Source organism: Dryas octopetala, chromosome 3 (genome assembly GCF_963921425.1).
Source record: "Dryas octopetala chromosome 3, drDryOcto1.1, whole genome shotgun sequence".
NCBI classification, from domain to species: Eukaryota; Viridiplantae; Streptophyta; class Magnoliopsida; order Rosales; family Rosaceae; genus Dryas; species Dryas octopetala.
Window position 1 is genome coordinate 1,468,149 of NC_141368.1, and position 20,605 is coordinate 1,488,753.

Here is a 20,605-nt window from a genome sequence, read left to right on the forward strand (position 1 = left end):
AACTCTTAAAGCATCTGAAGATGAAAGTAAACTCAAAAGTTGCCTTTTCAACTCGAGCATAAACATAAAAGCCAAAACTCTTTGCTACAAAATAATGTGTCATTGTTAAAGCTTGTTTTCACATTCATCATGGATGCGCTGGCATATAGTTATTTAGTTGGCAATTTCTTATTATTATTATTAGTGTTATATCTACTTTTTTTTTTTGGCTATGTGTAATCGGAAGGAGCCAATTCACAGGAATCTTTTATTTTCTTTTCGGTGATTCCAAAAAGTAATAGCAACAGCCTTAAGATTGAGGTTATGCGGTAAGTTGACCACTCTAACATATTTTGTTTAATTTTTTTCTTATCCTTTTATTACAAAAACATGATAAAATCACCCAAATTCATTCAGTGGTTATTTACTGAAACATCCACTAATGTTCGGCAAATAAGTGTCGAATAAACACAAACATTTCAGTAGATAACTGTCGAATGCCTTTTCCATTTCCATTTGGTAGTTATCCATCGAATAATTTACCAATATTCAATAGATAATTGTCGAATAACCACAAATATTTTTTTAGATAATTGTCGAATGACCCAACGAACAAAATTAAAATTTTTTTGTTTTAAGGGTAAAATTGAAATTTTGAAATAGGGTGGTCAACTCAGCAATTTAGGGTAGTTGAAATAGCACCACTCAAGCCATAATTTTTCTTAGGATGTTAAAATCGGCCCATAATAGGTGAAGCTTAACTTTCTCTTGTTGGGCCTATAATTCAAAATCATGCCCAGATTTGTTGCTCCTTCCAATTTCTCGTAGGCCCATTGTTGTGTGAGTCTCTTTGTCCACTTATAACTAGGAAGAGAAACGCCACTTGACTAATAACAGCTAGTGGATTACCAGGATCGAAGTTGAAGGTGGGTAAACATTGCAAGCTAGGTTTGAATTAAAAATTAATGTATTTTTTTGGGGTCCTCTGTTTTGTCGTCATATATAGAGAGATCATAGATGTTCTGTTCATGTTGTATTATTGTACATTGAAACTTGAAAGTAGGAGAAGTACCTGGAAGGTTGTAACCAGTCCAAACTAAATTTCCTTTTGTGTGTTGGCTCTTTTAAGACTCTAAATTATTGAATAAGCTAGATGGTCCATCATCATTCATCCATGTGACACAAAAAAACAGGAGGAGGACTAATATTTGAAATGAGTCAAAATGACCACTGTGTACGTATAACCTTGGTACCAAATATTCAAAGTGCATGACTAATTTGGGGCATACATATACATAATACATTAATCTATTGTTGGGTCTCTATTGCTATGCCAGAGAGCAGAGAGCAGACATGGGTTATTTATGAGCAGAAACTGTGATATTATCTATCATATGGTTTGTTAGCTAGATATGGTCATTTGGGACTTCGAGGATAGATTAGTAGGTAAGGAGCTTCCACTTCACTAATTAATGCAGTAAATTAATTAAACACAAGCAGACAAGTGTTTGTGTTCCATTCCATCACACAATGAATCTGAATATGCATATGCTATTATGCTGACAAAGGTTAAGAGGTGAATGATCCTTTTGGGATAAAGGTAACAACAGCACTTGTGATATCTCTTCCCCTCAATCTGTCTCAGTCTGTGTGTGTCAACTACAAGTCTACCAAGCCTACGAGTCAACAAACAAACACACCCATAAACCCATTTTGTTGTTTGTTGGGCAGCTAGCTATAGGCTATAGCTACAGCACTTGTGACTTCGTGCCATCCACATCGACATATATTCCCTTTCCATCTCTTTGGACTTTGGATTCATTCAACACACATTGCACAAGTATATAATAATAATAATACTACTCTATTCATTCTATCTCTTACCTTGTTCTATACATAACAAACCAAAAGTCCAAGTCCACCCAGTTTTCTACATTTCTCCCATTCCATTTCTTCTCCTCCATTTTTTTCTACTCTAATACATCAATATTGGTTCATGCAAACCATGGACCGATGTCGTCGGAAGCGACCCAAAATCACCGCTACTACTTCTCATGACTCTGAAGGTCGGTCAGTGCATGCATGTTTGATTACTTTCTCCATTTTATACAACTTTCAGTTCTTAATTTGTTTGACTACTTCTTAATTTGATTACTTTCTCCATTCTTTAACTTTTGGCATGCAGAAGTTAAGAGCGTTGAATGGGAATTCATAAATATGAGTGAACAAGAAGAAGATCTCATCTATAGAATGTATAGGCTCGTCGGAGAAAGGTAATTATATATGCTGCTTGCTGTCAGGTTTCCAAATTATCTTCTATTTTGGGCAGGACTCAGAGACAATACTCCAAATGGTCTTGGCTAGATAGCAATAAATGTGTTGGTGATGATTACAACTTCAAACACACACACACACACACACACATATATATATAGGGCTTTGATTTGTTGGTTATGGTAACAGAAATGCATGCATGCCATGGCTATTCATGAATTGACATATGATCCTAATTATATTGTCACAGGATCAACCTCCTACTTGATTAGTTAAGAAAATAATACCCAATATACATATTGGGAGTAACTGAGTAACAACTTAATTTTCAACAATCTTTTTTCAAAACAAGCTATAGATTAAACCAAGATTTTTTTCGAATTTACTTTTTTCCTACTCCCTCACATAAGCTAGCTTTCCCTTATCTAAAGAAACAAATCCAAGACTAAATCAAGCAAGATACTCTTCCTTACTTTCTCTCAGGCAGAACAGTTCCTCTGCTCATTTCAAAATTGGATCAGATAACAAAAGGCTACAGTAGCACCAAGTGTATCCCATGGGGCCATAGCCCATATGCATTACCATAGTCAGTCAGTCAGTCATGATTGATATATGAGCCCACACTCAAAGTAAAAGACTTGTTAATGGCCAAAAAAAAAAAGTAAAAGACTTGTTACAAGCTGACTTGGGTTATGATGGTTATGGTTTTGGGATTTTTATTCATTTTTTTCTTTCTATTTTCAAGGGAAGAGGAAAGGGGTTTTGAGGAGTGAGAAAATATATAATATGAGAGAGAAATCTAAACTTAAATCTTAAAGAAGCTTAAAAAATTGTCTGATTCCCTTTCATCAAAAAGGAGTGTTGTGCTGAACTGTGAAATTGATGTAAAGTTTGTCTTTTCTACAGAAATTACTGCACCTAAAGATTTAATATTACAGTTTGTACTCTAACAAGAAAGCACAACTGTCTTCCATATAGTACAGCTTGGGCTTCCTCCTTACCTTGCTGGCTTGCTGTGCTTGTAATTATCGAAATATGACGATGTTGATATATATTTCTTTTTTTTTTCTTGGTTTCAGGTGGGATTTAATAGCTGGTCGGATCCCAGGTCGAAAACCAGAAGAAATAGAGAGGTTTTGGATAATGAGACATTGTGATATCTTTGCTCAAAGAAGAAATGAGCATAAGAAAGACAACTCTAAAATTGTTGCCCGTCGATTTTTTAATGGATTTAAATAGTTATCTTCCTGTTTTCATGCTCTCTCTCTCTCTCTCTCTCTAGTTTTTGCAGAGTAATATTTTTAGGCGATAATCGATATCCAAAATTCAACAAAGACGACATTAATAAATGCATTTTGTACCTGTGTGAAATAGTATCAAATAAAGGGACGAAAAGTATTACATCAATTTCACGTATACATGGGAGGGTATAATATATATGGAATATCAAGTCTTAATCATCCATAAGGACTAATGGTACGTATGAGATTTCTATGCTTAGTGTATTACTTGTAAAACTTTTTTTATAGCCTTATGTTGAGCCTATGGTACAAATGACTAGTATACAGCTGCAATGAGATGGAAATCAGAAAATAAACCAAATTAAGGTGCGTGGAAGATAAAGACTTTAGAGTTTAGACTATGTATCTGCGAAGATAATCCACTCGAGCTGGATGCTTGAGCTTCATGAGAGCCTTCACTTCATGCTTTCGAACCATTTCTCTTGAAATATTTAAGTTTCCAGCAATCTCCCCTAGAGTTCTATCACCCTTGCCATCAAGCCCATATCTCTGTCTGATCACCAAGCTTTCTTTCGGTTTCAGGGAATCAAGCTGGCAGAGAGAGATCATTTAATTTAATTTAATTTCAGAAAAAGGCCCGGATTAATTAGCTACCAGAAAGTAATTACTAAGCATGATCAACAAGAACCAAGGCACTTTAAACAAAGTAATTACCACATCATCAAGGGCAAGCCTGAGAAGAGCAGGTTTCCGCCGGGTATCACCTTCAACACCATCAACATCAGTAATGCCTTTGATCAATTCCTCTTGTGTGGTTGCATTCCTTGAATGAAGAGAGAAAACAGGTTTTGAGGCCCTCATTACTTCATGGTACCTCTCAGGGGAAATTCCAACCTTTTCAATTATCTCTTCCTCTGTTGGCATTCTTTTAAGCTTAACCAACATCTCTAGCTTCGCCTTTTGGATTTCTGCCCTAACCTGAATAAATGCAAGACTGAAAATTATAACATGTTCCTCTTCTATCCTACAGAAATTGCTTGAATCCAACTTATGTGAGCTAATACTGTCAGAGCTCATGCTTCATTATGTAGGATTATAATCAATGGATTCATGTAAATCATAATGCTATTGTGAACAAAGGCTTAGGTAGATGAAAAAAATTAAAAAAAAAAACTTACTGACTCAAGGCCAAATGAGACCCGAGTAAAACTTGAGAGTGTCATGGAACGTATGATGGCATGCCTGATCCAGAACAGACCATATGTGGAAAGCCGGAAGCTTCTTTTTGGTTCAAAGCGATCAATTGCCGTAATAAGTCCCTTTACTCCTGCCTGGCAAAAGTCTTGAAATTTTGGACCGTTTGCAAAGTCTTGAAAATATTTGTTAATCACAAATAACACAAGTCGGAGATTGTGCTGCAATACATAAAAACATCACCAGTTAATAATTTCTCTTCTTTCTTCACATTTGGAACCACACATTCTTAATTAATATAATTAATATGCAACACTACATAAAGGGAGTGGAAATTAAGCAAGCAAGGCTTGCCTTTATGAGCTTGTTTCGTGCAGCTCGACCAACTTCCAACTGTTTTTTCACTTGAACCACACTCATATTTGTCGCCTCAGCTAATTCACCATTGGTTGGTTCTCTCCCCAAATCTTTTTGCAAATTCTCTTTCACTTCAAGAAGACCCTGAACCATGACAGACATATTTCAGCAACAATTTTCAGGATTAGAGCCGAAATTGAAAGGAACTCGATCAGAAGGCTCACCTTCCTAGGTTGCATTAGCTTGAACAACCAAGCATGCTCTGTAGAAGTAAGAACTGGAGGAATCTTCATCTTTTTCCAGTCCAAACTGACCAGATCAGTTGAAGCCGAATACTCCCTCACAAGCTCCTCAATCTTCTCATTCTCGTTCTTCCCATGTTTTCTCTTTCGAACTACTGAAGCAACCACTTTCTCATCCTTATTCCATTTCAACGCAACCCTTTTATCAAGACTCAATCTTTTAGCCTTCTTTGTCCTGTTCCTAACCACAGCATCAGTACTTGTTCTCTTCTCTACTTTGTGGCGATCATCGCTCTCACTTATCTTCTTCCTCCTCTTTCGACCTATCGTCATCAAGCCATCTACATCTTCCACATCTGAAGCCTCAGTCTCGGGGCTACGCTTGTATATGTTTTCGAGTTTGGCAGCAGCTTCATTGTAATCCACATCCAAGGTACAAGGAGCAGCTTCATCTGTAAGGGCAGATTTTACACTTTTTGGAAGTACTTTTCTAGCTTTCCCTGCGAGTCTCTTTTGGTGCTTTTTTCGTGGTTCTGTAGGCAAAAGTATTTGCTCCTGGGGTGCAACCAAGGCGGTCTTATGGGATTTATCTCTTTTAAATGCTACAATCAATGGCTTTCTCAACTTAGATCCCGGACTTGAAATTTTTGTGCTCAATCCTAATGGAGACCTGGAAGCTGAGCTAGAAACTGTTACAACTCCCATATATGCCAGTTGCCTCAGCAGAAGTCTAGTGATAGTGATGACTGAGAAGTTTATTTATACACAAATTCTGCAACCACACATAAACAAATGCAATCATTTAATATTAATTATTTCAAACTATACAAATTAATTAAATCTTCATTGTTAGCTAGCTCACTATATCACTTTTTAAGAATTCAAGCCTGCTGAATAAAGTGCCATAAAGTGAAGATCTTTGAAATTTGAAATACTACTCTAATAAGCTGATCCTTAAAAACTTAATTAATTTCCATTTCCGATCACCTCAAATGATCAGAAGCTTGTGAGTTATGATGAAAATCAATTTCAAGATGAACTAAACTCTCATTGTCTTCACCAATACTAACACTTAAACGTTAAAACCCATTATTCTGTGTGATTAAGACCTTTCAAAATTTTATCTAAACAAGAATAAAGAAGCAATATGTATACTTGCAGAGTTAATCATTCAAAACACTACCGATGAAGAACAATTTAAAGAGAGTGCAGGCAAATTTTCACGTAACATCTCATATTTTTCTAGGAAACCAAACATAACTCATAACTACTATGATTGTTGAGACTTCAGTTGCAGAGAATCATACCTCAGTTGCTGAAACAATGTCCGAGCGATCCCGATTACAAGAATTTTCTAGAATCTCGGACTAAAAGAGTTCGACACTTATTAAGGCCAGCGTAAATACGCGAATTACGGTGACCACAAATTATAACTCTGCAAAATCAACGGTTGAGAGTATTGGTATTTCAACTGGACGGCAGAGACGTGCGCACGTTGCTCGTGGAAGACTGGTTTCAATTAAAATGCAGTGACGTGGCTGGTGTTGGAGCAGAGAATGATCTTCGTGAAGCTCCGGCGTGGCGGACTCTGAGTGGACTAGAAGATATTTGAGGGAACCAGTGGATGACGTTGGTGACACATGGGCTGGGTATTATTGGACGTGGCTTTTTTTTTCCTTATTTTGTGGGACGTACTTAAGTTGTGGTGGTATTTGGGATGTTTACGTTGCTCCATAACAGCCATTTATACTTCTTGTATTTTTAAAAAATAATGCTATATTTATTACATTTTTATATTATTTTATGTGTTATTATTTTGTTAGACATAATTTTTTTTATTTTTTATTTTTTATTTTTAGTATCTAATGTATGAATGTTATGTAAATTGACACATAAAATAGTATGAAATTGTGCTATAAAAATATAGAATATCTAACACTACTGTTTTCAAAAATATGAAAATACTTTTTCGGGAATACATTTTATTGTTTATTTAACAATTTTTCTAGCTATGGACTTCTCGTGGGGGTGTTCGTTGTTACTAGTAGTTACAAAATTGAGTAATTAATAAACTAATTTACTTTCATAAATAAAAAATAAATGGTGAAGTAAAAAATACACATGGTCAAGAGGCCCAAAATAAACTGTGGCAATGGCCCAAGAGTGGTCTGGGCCTCCTTTTAATTGGTCCGGTCTGGGTCATTGACTCATGGACCGTTAATCGACCTGATCCGATCTGGGCTAAAATATTTTGGAACAAGTCAGCCCGTTGTTGGAATCGTGGTGGTAGTTGGCAACTAGGCATAGTCGCGTAGATACCACTGCTGGTATAGCATAAACCAAGTCTTTGATTTGTGTAATTTTCAATCTTTTACCTAATTACAAAGTGATCAAGGCGTGGCCCTTTGACAAAAATTTGAAAAGGTGTAAAAGTCACATAGCTAGGGCCTAGGGGGTCCTACCATTTCCACACGGTTAAACACTTTGGTCAACAACTTGGCCGTATCAATATGATATGAATATTGATATGAACATCATCTAGAAGACATATATATATATATATATTGCGGCTACGTACCAACTACACCAATAGTCTTATAGTCCAATATACCCTGCAAATTCTCTCCATTTTCGGGGCATCACACTTTGCTTCCCTTTTAGACTCCCTTTCTTCCACAAAAGGGAGCACTAAACACTTTAGCCCAATCATGGAATGTTGAATGAGTCGTCCAAATATTTGTTTTGATTTTTTGAATTATTCAGTGATAGAAACTGGATTACGAACGAGAGAGAGAGAGAGAGAGAGAGAGAGAGAGAGAGAGAGAGAGAGAGAGAGAGAGAGAGAGAGAGAGTTTAATTTATGGATTCGAGGGTATATTATTAGTCATGGTCAATCATTAACATAATCAGCATATTGGTCATACTATATACACAGATCGAGGTCATGATTTTATCCTTGTCCATATCAAATAGAAAAATCATGTCACTCAACGGAATGTATATAGAAAAAAAAAATGTTTTAAGGTCTTATTTTTTAGAATTAATTAATTAGATTGCCATCCTCAATTATATCAACATGTCAACATAATTTGAAATTATTATTTTTTTTTAGATTTAAGAGAAGGGAGAATCGAACTTTAGTGCATACAAATTTACGCTATTTTCAACTAAATTGCCAAATAAGAAAGTCATAATCAGGTGCTGAGCCAGAAATTTTTTTCTAAATGGGCCAAGAATTCAAATATATTTATTGAGGAAGCCATTATATATATATATTTTCTAAACTTTTCAAAAAATCTTACAATATTTTTCCATATTTGTCTAAAATATATATAGAGCTATATGTTGGTTAGGGGCCGGGGTCACCTCAGGCTCACATGTAGCTTCGCCCCTTTTCATAACATTAAATAAATAGTATAAGGTGCATGCAACTAATTAGTAACTATAAATGCAAAAAAGAAAAAGAAAAAAAAAGTGGTGAGTTGTCTTGTGATCTATAAATGCATGGATGGATTGATTTTCCGGTTGCAATCATATGAAAACTCTTTTGAAATGGGTAAAAAAGAAAAGGTCTTTACAGGGATAAAAAAGAAAGAAATATATGCTGGCATAGCACAAGGAAACGAAAAAATAATTTGCACTTCGTTTTTTAATCTTTTGGGTTGGGGGCTTGAGACTAATTGATAACTCACATCACGATAAATAAACGTGCATGTTAGTTGAATGGTTCAAACCTTAAAATACTGTTACAGAAACTAACGTACAAAAAAAACAACTTTGTGCATGTATCAGACCAAGAACTAATCAGATCCGACATAGAAAATTGTTAATAGAATATAGTTCCTCATTATTAAAAAAGAAGAAAGAAACTTTTACATTATTAAAGTCGACCATTCCATATTGAATCTAGGTATAGCCTAGTTTCCAATTCCCAAATACTAGAAAAAAAAAAAAAAAAAAGAATTCTCCTGTTATAAAAGCATGTTCAACTTTCAACATGCTCGCTCAACGCGTGAGAATGCAGCACTGCTTTTATTAGCAAGACAATTAAATTGGGAAGATTATCTAGTTTCTATAAATGTTGGGTTGGGTTTGCATTATAAAGGAAGTTAATATATATTATACGGTTGTAAGTTGTAACATGACCGACCGTTCACTAATAATAAGGCACGCAAAATACGCTAGTTCACTACTTCACTCTCACTGTTTCTATTTGCAATTAAGTGAATTAATTATTATCACTATTTTGGATTTTTTTGGGTTCTGGACCTCAAGTGCTTATTGTCCCTTCAATTTGAGAAGGGTCCAATAATTTTTCACAGTTAACGTAAGCAAAGCTTTGAAGCTGACGTCATGTGCATGTCATGACCTTTTTCTCTCATAAAAATCTGTCTTCGTTTCAGACAAAAAACAAAAAAACTGTGTCTTCGTGGCGGTAGGGGCAGTAGTTATAGTAACAACGCGGAGCTGATTTTTGAAGATTCTTGGTCTCCTCCTCTTGCAATTAATCGCTGACTTTCATCTTTTGATCTAATCAAATGAGAGAGAGAGATTGGTGTAGTTTGTATGTGATGGCTTATCTTGTGAGGGAGAAGCTCAAGGCTGAAGTGGTCAGCAATTGGACCTCTTACTCTGTCTTTGAACCTCGCTCCAATTAATCCTATGACCAAAGACTCAAGACTGGTCTCCATGAAGAAATTCCACTCCCATCTTCTCAGTCAAACTTCTCTTTTCTTTCCCTCACTTTCTTTGATTCAAAAACAAGCTTCCCTTAAATCCCAGACCCATCTCTCCTTCCTTCCTCAGCTTGCCACCTAATTACATCCCAAAACTCAGTAAAACATACCCTTCTCACAAATCTGTCCCTTTTTTGTTTTTGGGTAGTTTTAACGTCTCTGATTTCAGACTTGTTGAATAAAATCATTTGCCCACTTTGAACCAACATATTTTTGCTAGGAACTCTTGAAAACCCAGCCAACCCAGTTCTAATTTTTGGCTTAAATTCCCATATATGCTTCATCTTGATCTTTGGGTTTTCCTTCAAATTTTTGTTCATTACATCTGTAGCTAGTTCTCAGAGGCTCACAGCATTGGCATAAGAATCTATATATAGAAAACTAAATGGAGAAGTACAATAATTGCGAGCAAAAGAGTGTTATAATAAATGAGCTAGCACAAGGCAGGGAGCTAGCTAGGCAGCTCCAGATCCATCTCAACGCTCCATCTACTTCCTCCCATGGAACTCGTGAATTGTTGGTTCAACAAATCATAGTCTCATACGAAAAGGCGCTTTCCATGCTCAATTCCAGCAGCTCAGCCTCAGCCTCAGCCGTTGGATCAGAGCAACAGCCCACAGTTCGATTGGCAGCAGCTGAGTCCCCCCAGCCTTCTCTAAATGGAAGCCCCAATAGTGAAGACTCTGACCGCGAATTTAAGGATCACGACCCCAAAGATCCATCTTCTAGGAAAAGGTTAGTATATATATTTCGTAATAATAATGTTTTTGTTGGTTGAGCAGAGCACTTGATTCATATCATGAATTTTCATATATGTTGCAGGAAAACCATGCCAAGGTGGACCAAACAAGTAACAGTTACATTGGGTATGGGGCTTGAAGGCCCTCTTGATGATGGCTTTAGCTGGAGGAAGTATGGCCAAAAGGACATACTTGGAGCCAAATATCCAAGGTATATATTTATACATGTAGCACATGGTTTTCATTTCATTAATTATATCAAATCTGTGTTTCTTGATTTCTTGAATGTATAGTTAATTGGGTTATTTATGTTGTTGGCAGAGGGTATTACAGATGCACTCATCGAAATGTTCAAGGCTGCTTGGCCACAAAGCAAGTGCAACGCTCCGATGAGGACCCAACAATCCTTGAAATTACTTACAGAGGAAGACACACTTGCACACAAGCAAACTCCACCATAACTCCTCCTCCTCATCAGCAACACAACCGCCCACCAGAACAAAACCAGCAGCAATCGCAAGACATGCTCTTGAACCTCTCGGAAGGCCTCAGAGTCATTACTGAAGGCTTAGACACTCGAACAGAGGATCACCTATTATTTCCCACTTTCAATTACCCTTCAACATTGAATGTAAAGGCTGAAGACCAAGCTTCTCTGCCTTCCATGATCAACAACTATGTGGGTAATTATTCTCCTTCATTTATGCCACATGCACCTTCTGGAAGGAACTATTTCTCTGGGTCGACTCAGCAGGGCTTTGGAGGTCAGGCTGAGATTGCAGAGATAATGCCAGCTGCCGCTACTACTTCTTCAGCTACCAACTCTCCAACTATTGGGTTGGATTTCCCATTTGGTGGTCAGGCTCATGATCAATTATACCCCAACTTCACATTTGACGATCCTGGATTCTTTTCCTAATTTCATAGGTTCCCATTTCCCAAAACACATAAAGTTAAAGCAACCTAATTAGCATATATAATTAAGCATTTGAGTTTGAGGGTACTTTACTCAGTTGAACTTAGTGGTACTCCTAGAGTCCTAGTCAGCAGCCAGCGAACTGAATTTTAATTTCTTAGTTTGTCTTGTCATATATAGGTAGCTAGGTCGCATTTTGAAAGTACTTTTGTTGCTCCAAAAAGCACAATTCCATTGGTTTTAGTCTGTTAGAAGAGAAGCAGCAACAGTAGTTTCAAATGTGCTAAAGAAAACATTTAACTCCCCCTCATCTTGTTAAGTTGTAGTTGCGGTTGTTTTTCTTTTGATCTTGTGACTTTGTGAGAGAGTTATGATATGTAATTTCTTCCTATTTATTCAGATAATTAAATAAATAAACCGAAATTAATTGGATATGGTATCGTCTTTTGTCCTTTTCTTTTTTGTTTTTGTTTATTGTTTTGGGGTGCATTTGGGAGCTTAAGACCCAAAAGGGCCAAAACAAAACAAAAGGAAAGACTAAACGGGGCCTGAAATCCCCAACAACATCATCAATCGAAAGCTGCTCAGAGTGAGAAAAGAGGGGAGAGGGGGCTTGCCCAAATTGGCGAGGCCCAAGCCCAAAGTAAGACCAAAACTAACCAACGCGTCAGCAACTTGTTTCTCTCCAAGAAAGGGATGAGTTCACTTCAATAATGTGGTTTTGCACTTGTTTGGATGCCGTCAAATTTATTAGGATTTTTAAAACCATATTAAAGGATGGTTAATCAATTTTTTACCATAAGTAGAGGAATTTTTCTGTTAACTGAGATGATATTAATAGTATACACTTGACCCTCAGTGTCTTGTACTGTATTTGTGTGGGGCATATTCTGTCACATTTATGCAATAAATATTTATGGTACGATGGTGAATATTATATATATTAATGTCTAACTCATACCGGCAGGTGCAATAAATTGTATGATATATAATTTTACGTATTTTATAAATTGTCAGACATATACATCCTGACACATATAATAATTTAATTCATGATTGCCGCATGTACTCCCATAGCTAGTAGCATTCAAAAATGATTCCCACTAGTACTCCCATAGCAAAAGTTTTGAGGAAAGGTGCAACCTCTATCCCTCACAAGATGAGCCAAGAGCTTGTTGTGATGGGTTTCATAGGAAGCATACAATTTTTTGAGTCCCTCCAAGTCAAGGTTCTCAAAAGGAGCTTCCCACCAGCTGTGATGAGCATCCTGGCCGCCTCTTAGACTCGACAACCTTGCATAAAGAGCGCTACCGCGAGCTTTTGCAGCATCGAGCTGGGCATCGAGCTGGTTGTACCGGTTCGTCATCTCACCCATTTTCACCTGCCGGTACGCCTCAATCAGTGCCTGCCTCGGATCATCACTGCCCTCTTCTTCCTGGTTCATGAACCGCTTCGTTACGGCTTCAACAGAGGGCTGGCCGTAGCTGAAGGGTTTACCAGACGGTGAAAACACCACCACAGCGACCTCTGCGCCGCACATGGTTGATATCTCGCACGCCTTTTTGTATATCCCACTACGCCTTTTCGAAAAGGTCACAAGCCGGTCCTCTTCGTTCTCAATCCTCTTCATTTCGATCTTCTGTCTGCCTCTTGTTTTCTTGCGAGCCATGGAAACAAAGAAAACCTAGGGCCTTGAGTACTTGGGTTGCTTTTCTTTGCCTTGCTTTCAGTCCTTTATATAGGAAACAAAATGCAATGCCAATTAAATTCTATTGGGTCGTCAGATTTTACAAATCTAACATGTCATTTCCGTTTTTCAAACTTAATTATATCCAATAACACAGATTTTTTTTAATTTAGGCTTTATCATAATTACGTACCGAATATTGTATGATTGTCGAAATTAATAAATATTCTAATGCAATAAATCTAGATTAAAATGGAATAAAATCTAGATTAAAATAGAATAAAATCTAAATAACAATAATTAATTGCGCGTCTATTATTTAAATTATAATATAAATCATTCAATCATTAGCAGTTGATCGAAAAAATTATTCTATGTCACGATACACCGTACCAAGAAAGTATTCATCTGCCATGATAAAGTATTAATTAGAGAGTTTTAAAACCCAATTAATCCACCACTTAGGTCTAATTGAAATTAATGAGTATCCAGTATCCACAAGGCTTGGCCCATTCAATAGTAGATAGGCTTGTGCGGACCTATGAGATTGACCCAATTGAGTAGCTAGGCCTATCCGGCCAGGTTTTCTTCAAAATAACCCAACCCTTTATGGACCTGTAAGAGTGGGATTGCAAGAACAGCCCATACCAGTCCCCAAACTCAAAATTTATCGTCCTTTTAATATGTTTTTTTTTTTTTTCCCATTATCCCTGAGGTATAATCCCAGTTTATCCCGAATTTTACAGATGAAAACCATAGCCATACTTACATTTAAAAATAGAGTTGTTGACTAACTAGATACAAACGAAGAAATTAAGCATAGGATTTGAATTTACATAAGAATTTATGGGTATTTATGAATACAAATCCGTTCTGTATAGCTAGCTTGTTATTTTATTGGAGTGCCCCACAAAAAACGTACCCAAAAACAAAAATAAACGAAAAAACCTACTGCTCGGTTCGAAATGAAATGAAGTTAAATGAAAGTTAGCTGTGTTTGAATAAGTGTAGTTTGTCCATATGTAAAGATATCCATGTTTCCTAGCCTCAAACATGTCGCTTATTAACCAAAAAGAGGTCCTTCCCACATGAATATCCCACTGAAATTCGTAGCATTAATATATTTGGCCCACTCTATGTACTGATGTGCAATACTCTTGATTGTATGTCTATTCTTTTAGAGTTGGGATCTAGCTAAGCAAGGTAATCATGAGCTAGCTTCAATTATAATTTACCTATGTAGCTAGGAAAACGATGTCGATCAATTAATTAAAGGTACGTACGTACGTATGAGATCCTTTATATGGAGGAAGACATAAAGGTTTTGCATCTTCATCTTAATTAATTCATCGCATTTAATTTAGAACTACCCATCATACCGAATGATTGCAGTAGATCATTGTTTCCCAAAAGGGTCTCACGTACCCTAATTATATCTCAATTTAAACAATCTTTTGAAATTAAGGTACTAAGTCTCTATTGATTCCACATGTATATATGATAATTAATGTGAGAATGTGTAGTACTGTTGTCTCATATTGAAAAATTATAATATATATAGTAATTTATAAGAAATTAGGCTTCTCTATTCATTATGATTTAATTTTGAATTGGATGCCCAATGTTTCAAGCACTTCAAAATTAAATAGAGAATCAATATTGTCCTATATTTCAATTAGGTTTCTTTATTAGTATGAATATTGTCTTTAATTTCCATGTCCCTTAGTTTGCCCTTCTTTTTTTAATTTCTGATTCGATCGAACCTCTTTTCCCCAAACTTTATTATTAAGCCAGCGCTGCGCAGCCAGTGTTTTTGGGAAGGAATGGAGCTGTACTGCTGTAGTAGTATCAATTTGCTGCCAATGGCTTGGGTAGCTTTGGATTTTAGACCATCCTCTCCACTCCTCTTTTCAACAGTTATAGCCTTCGTGAATCTCGATTAATTAAGGCTGCGCTCAATTGTTTGTCCTATTTGGGCTATTGACCCAAATTCCATTTGGGTAAATTTGTAGGTTTGAATTGTTGAGAGTAATGTGGAACAATGTCCCACATCGGAAATCTAGAGCTTAGCATATGTGCTTATAAGTCTTGGGTCTCTCCACCCATTACCAATTGGTTTTGGGTTGGATGCTCTAATTCTATCATGGTATCAGAGCTTGGTTATCCGCGTGTAAGGCCTAACGGTCACACGTGCTCCCACGTCACCCAATACAATTTGTTCACGTGTAAGGCTCAAAAATCTCGCCACACGTGCGGAGGCGTGTTGAGAGTAATGTGGAGCAATGTCCCACATCGGAAATCTAGAGCTTAGCATATGTGCTTATAAGTCTTGGGTCTCTCCACCCATTACCAATTGGTTTTGGGTTGGATGCTCTAATTCTATCATGAATTCATTTCAAACAAATTTGTAGGTTTGAATGCATGAGAGAGAGAGGATGAATGCATATTGGGAACTCACTGCAGCCACAGCTGATAGCTTCTTTTAGGCATATATAAATTAAAAAAATGGGTGAAATAGAAATGCATGCATGGATACATGAAAACAGTTGGACCAGTTGAGAATGCTGATGAATTACAAATTAAAGGGTTACCCTAGCTTGCTAGCTAAACTAAACAAGTTATGATGACTAGCTGATCTACAATTACATTTGTTAATTAATATATAATTAAGAATATGGTAAATATGCCACATCCTCTTTTATTAGCACCACTCAATTCAGAGAGAGATGAGATGATGAGAGACCAGAGAGAGGGAGAGGGAGAGAGAGTGAGTGAGGTTGAAGTTGTTTGCCTGTCAGGGCTGGCTCAGCTGGGATTGAAATATCGATCTTCATGAGTGGAGGGACTTAGCTAGCAGAATGTTTGCTGGATTTGGTGAGCGAGTTCCTCAGCACTAAGTTTGCATTCAATTCCAATCTAGCAATTCAAGAAATAAAGCACACACGTACATTCCAATCATTAGATAGATAGATAGATAGATAGCTTCAACAGAAATTAAATTTATTAGTCACCACAATATATACATTAAAGTTAGCAATTAATCGCCCTTTTAACTCTTCCTAAATATATTAATTTGTACTCGATCGGTAGAAACAATCAATGCCTGCAGGAGGATACCCTAGTTTTCAGTATTTTATATTTTATAGTGGTTTAAAGGAGACACGCATTAAAATCCCAATAGTCATATATAGTCAGTACACTCAGTAGTCAGTACACGTACCAGCGCGCGCAGTACATATATATACACCGAAATCATTTTTTTGTTTTACTACTGGTCATGAAATTACTGCTAGTATTAATTAATACACCATGAATCATGACGATACTCTTTAAATTATTAAGGAATAAGGACACAATATATTGCATGTGAATTTCTTGCCTCTGAACCAATTAATGAGAGAAAACTTGAATGTTTTTTTAAGGGATCAGAATACTTGAAAATTAAGAAATTAGTACTTAATTAATCCTCGACTGGATCGAGCTAGGTTGTTTATGCATATTCGATTGAGCTTGATATCCCACATCGAATGTTCACAAGAAGTTAAGACTCCCAAATGGAACTTGTATAAGGAAAAAGACCCCCCACATTATTATTTTATGAAGGAGCTTGAGCGTCATCGAACACTCACTTATATAAAGGGCCCACCGTAATCTCAGACAATAATTTATGTAACATTAAAAATGTTATCTTTAACGGTTAATTAAATCAAATTTTGGCAAGATTAATTTTCGAAGAAAAAACTGTAATATAAATTAAAATAATGAATGCATATACGGACCTTGATGGTGAAGGAATTACGCATGGTATCATCCATGGTGGTGATGCTGACGTGGAGAATTTCAAGGTCGAGGTCTTGGAGAGCAGAGATGATTCGGAGAGCTTGTCCGGGTATCGGAGGCGACACCGTTTTCAAAAGAAGATTTGGCCCAGAAAACTTGACCTCCACATCGGCAACGGTGGACTTGGAGTTGGCGGAGAGGTCATTGACATTGTCAATGGAGGAAGCAGTAGTTGAAGAAGCAGGAGATGGTAAGGGTTCAAGAGAGGTAGTAGCCAACATGTTATTGGTTGGACTAGAAAGATAAGGTGGAGGTTGTTGCAGGCGAGCAGAATTAGCAGCTGGCTTGTAAGGGCTGCCTGGCTGAGGGGTTCTTGGACTTAAAGGAGTCAAAGGGGGTTTTCTAGGGCTTAGTACAAGTGGTGAGGAGGGTAGTCTTGGACTATTCGTACTACTTGAAACGGCTTGCTGCACCCTAGGGCTTAACACTTCACTGTAAACTTTTCTTTGCTTTTTGGCCTCCAGTGATTGAAGCACTTGCTGCAACTCATTGATGTAATCAACCACCCCTCCAATTATTGATGCTTGATCTCCCTGCACAATCCAACAAAATTTAGTACACGCACACAAAATATTTCAATTATAAAAAATATATGCAAGTACGGTACTGACTCTTTTCACATAGAAGCAAGGCATAAGAGAGCGCAAGACGGACAAGTGCTCGTTCATCTGCTTTCTCCGGTTGCGCTCCACTGTTATATGAGACATCCTTTGTTGCCCATCCTCCGAACAAGTCGTTGTCGTAGTCGTGGTCGTGGTGGACGTCCCAGAAAGCTTCAGTCTCTTGCTTTTTGGTGAAGTTTCAAGCTCCGTTTCTAGATCTGAGCTGGATACAAATGCTGCTTCGTGATCCCTAACTGGCGGCGGATCATGAAATTCCATGTCCATGACTCCATCTAAGTTCTCTAAGATGCTAAAAAGATCATCGGATCCACCAACTGACAAGTTAACGTTGTTGGTATCACTGTAAGTATATGGGTCGTGTTCTTCGAAAAAATCGGACCAACAATGATGATCATCCATGGCCATGCCAAAAAGGACAAAAGGAAACTAAGGGAAGTTGATGAGCAGGAAATTAGTTATGGCAGAAAAGACCAAAAGTGAAGAGAAGAGATTGTGAAATAAGATGAAGCTGGAAAGCTGAAAATTAAGGAGTAAATAATTAAGAGAGGCCGGGTCTGATGCTCAGGTACGTGAAAGGGACTAAGCCATCACCATCATCTATTTTTGATGATGCTTGAATCGCTTGATGTGAGGTTCCTATATATTCTAATTTTTTTGTTGCTTTTTAGATAACCGTTGGATTATTATTGTCTGGGATCTCGTACAGGAATCACTGAATCAGGGTGGCGCCAGTGGAGCTCAGCGAGCACAGAATATGAGAGAGAGAGAGAGAGAGAGAGAGAGAGAGAGAGAGAGAGAGAGAGAGAGAGAGAGAGAGAGATGTAGATGGGGAGAAATTGGAAAAATGGTAGTGTGGATTCTTCAATTTAACTTGCCTCAATTGGAAGATGACAAAACAGGCCGGGCTCGATCTGTAAATATCATTTAATATACCATCGTCAAGTCTGTGTGTACACTATATATACGTACAAGCACACACATGCTGAGAAGAAACAAGAAAATTATATCATTATTAATTAGGTCATTACAAAACCGCTGATGCATATAGCAATACACTGCTCAATTATTAAAAAATTAAATAGAAATGAAGATAATTTTAACGCGGACATATATGCTCTCTCAAATTAAATAAATTAGGAGTACTACGTACTAAATACATTTTATCTCATTATTAATGAATTAATTAATTAACTATGGTCCAAATTAATGCAGCTATAGTTTGTGGTATTAGTTGGGTTGTCATACACATTTTAACTGATACATACACGATCAGTGGGTATATATGTACGTAGTTGAAAAGGCACAAATAGAACTGCTGATCATTCATTCTATGAAGTTTTTAAGACTTCACTAGCTAATTAATCAGCCTTACACTTTTTTGTTTATAATGAATGAAATGACCCCCAGCTGGATGAACAAAAAATTAATTATTCTGGATCAGATCAGAGCAGAGGGTCGCAGTGGAAAATTCTAAAAGGTGTGGATGAAATTAAGGGCTTCTTTATAATTATAGGGGTTGGAGAAATTAAGAAGCAAGCACGAATGTCATGCATATACTGTTCTTATATGTATGTATATGCAAGGTAGCAGCAGCGCAGTCCCTGAACGAGAAATATATGAATGCTCCTCAGGAAATCACGATAGATATGTAGATCCGTACAAAAAACAGTACTACTCCACAGTTAGTCAGAGCTTATGATCATAATTATTGCATGCTAGCTAGCTTCAGATTAATTGTCAAAAGAGTACTAGTAAAACCATGCATGCATGTGTAAAGAGTGTCTGTGGACTGTGGCAAATGACCTACCAACATGTACGTACATTAACTAGCTAGCTAATTAGTACTCTCTCAGTACTCCTAGTAATTAATTAAATTATAATTAAAATGCCTAGCTGATTTTAAACTAGTACAATATACTTGTGAGTGTAAATGTAGAGTATGTTATCTCACGTTAAAATATTATAAGGGTGTTGGACCCTTATAAGGGTGTTGGACCCTTCTTTTTATTGCTAATTAATTTTGAAATAAATGTCTAGATTTTTTCAATATTTTGATTAATTAGCAGGTCATGATATGATTTTTTGTTTTTACACATTCTGGGGTGGTGTGAAAATGACTGTATTAAACCGTAAACTATAATCTTAGGAGAAAAAGTTGATGCCCAACATTTAGTGCAATTGCAATATATATGAGCAAAAAATGATGGTTAAATATTAAATGCGACAAAGTGAAGAAATACATGTGTTTGAGCAAGAAAGAAACAGACATATATATATATATATATGCATACAAAGAGATTAAAGATGAAGGTGATGACATAATTGACATTGACGACGGCACTCGATCTACTGGATGAATTATAAGAGCCTGCAACTTGTCTTCCTTATTATTAATTATTAAGATAGTATTATGAAATTGGTAGGCTGCTTTCAATGCGCAGACACGGCATCTCCGTGCCTACGATGATGAACATCGATCAATTTCTGTCTGAGTGTGTGTGAGTGCATGCGTATGCGCACGCGTATGGATGGAGAGTGAGGCCACTGTGAATTTGTGATGCTGCTGCAGGCTAGCTTGCATGGTGGCTGGCAGGAGGGAGGGGATTAATTAGTGACAAAGGGGAAGGGAAGTAATGGCAATTGTTTTAGGCTTTTAGCATATATATATATATATATATATATATATGCATGCATGGGAATGTGGGCGTTTCATTTAAGTGAGGTGTATCTGTGTGTGTGTGATATATATAGTGTCTAGTGTGTACCTTATAATCAT

The 20,605-nt window shown here is 36.9% G+C and overlaps 5 protein-coding genes across 6 annotated transcripts; 2 read left to right on the forward strand and 3 right to left on the reverse strand.

Annotated features, from left to right (window-relative positions):
* Positions 1–1,769: 1,769 nt before the first annotated feature.
* TRY (Homeodomain-like superfamily protein) lies at positions 1,770–3,501 on the forward strand. 2 transcript variants are annotated; one of them, XM_086235410.1, is made up of 3 exons: positions 1,770–2,045; positions 2,165–2,252; positions 3,333–3,501. In XM_086235410.1, exons 1-3 carry the CDS (start codon positions 1,976–1,978, stop codon positions 3,490–3,492), a joined length of 318 nt encoding a protein of 105 aa, XP_086091536.1. In that variant the 5' UTR covers positions 1,770–1,975; the 3' UTR covers positions 3,493–3,501. The 2 variants fall into 2 exon arrangements, with proteins under 2 accessions (XP_086091536.1, XP_086091537.1); XM_086235411.1 differs by having other exon boundaries at positions 1,911–2,049.
* Positions 3,502–3,594: 93 nt separating this feature from the next.
* Positions 3,595–6,718, reverse strand: SIGE (sigma factor E). The gene is made up of 6 exons (XM_086235409.1): positions 6,595–6,718; positions 5,270–6,059; positions 5,043–5,189; positions 4,673–4,909; positions 4,209–4,472; positions 3,595–4,085 (listed from the first exon to the last, which is right to left on the reverse strand). The coding sequence occupies exons 2-6, from the start codon at positions 5,990–5,992 to the stop codon at positions 3,888–3,890; spliced, it is 1,569 nt and encodes a 522-aa protein (XP_086091535.1). The 5' UTR covers positions 5,993–6,059; positions 6,595–6,718; the 3' UTR covers positions 3,595–3,887.
* Positions 6,719–9,905: 3,187 nt separating this feature from the next.
* On the forward strand, positions 9,906–12,113 carry WRKY30 (WRKY DNA-binding protein 30). Its single transcript, XM_086235667.1, has 3 exons — positions 9,906–10,758; positions 10,846–10,974; positions 11,085–12,113. Exons 1-3 carry the CDS (start codon positions 10,409–10,411, stop codon positions 11,680–11,682), a joined length of 1,077 nt encoding a protein of 358 aa, XP_086091793.1. The 5' UTR covers positions 9,906–10,408; the 3' UTR covers positions 11,683–12,113.
* Positions 12,114–12,766: 653 nt separating this feature from the next.
* On the reverse strand, positions 12,767–13,348 carry LOC147289293 (agamous-like MADS-box protein AGL29). Its single transcript, XM_086234790.1, has one exon. The coding sequence runs from the start codon at positions 13,346–13,348 to the stop codon at positions 12,767–12,769; it is 582 nt and encodes a 193-aa protein (XP_086090916.1).
* Positions 13,349–16,184: 2,836 nt separating this feature from the next.
* Positions 16,185–18,234, reverse strand: SPCH (basic helix-loop-helix (bHLH) DNA-binding superfamily protein). Its single transcript, XM_086238176.1, has 3 exons — positions 17,818–18,234; positions 17,146–17,739; positions 16,185–16,282 (listed from the first exon to the last, which is right to left on the reverse strand). The coding sequence occupies exons 1-3, from the start codon at positions 18,232–18,234 to the stop codon at positions 16,217–16,219; spliced, it is 1,077 nt and encodes a 358-aa protein (XP_086094302.1). The 3' UTR covers positions 16,185–16,216.
* Positions 18,235–20,605: the final 2,371 nt, after the last annotated feature.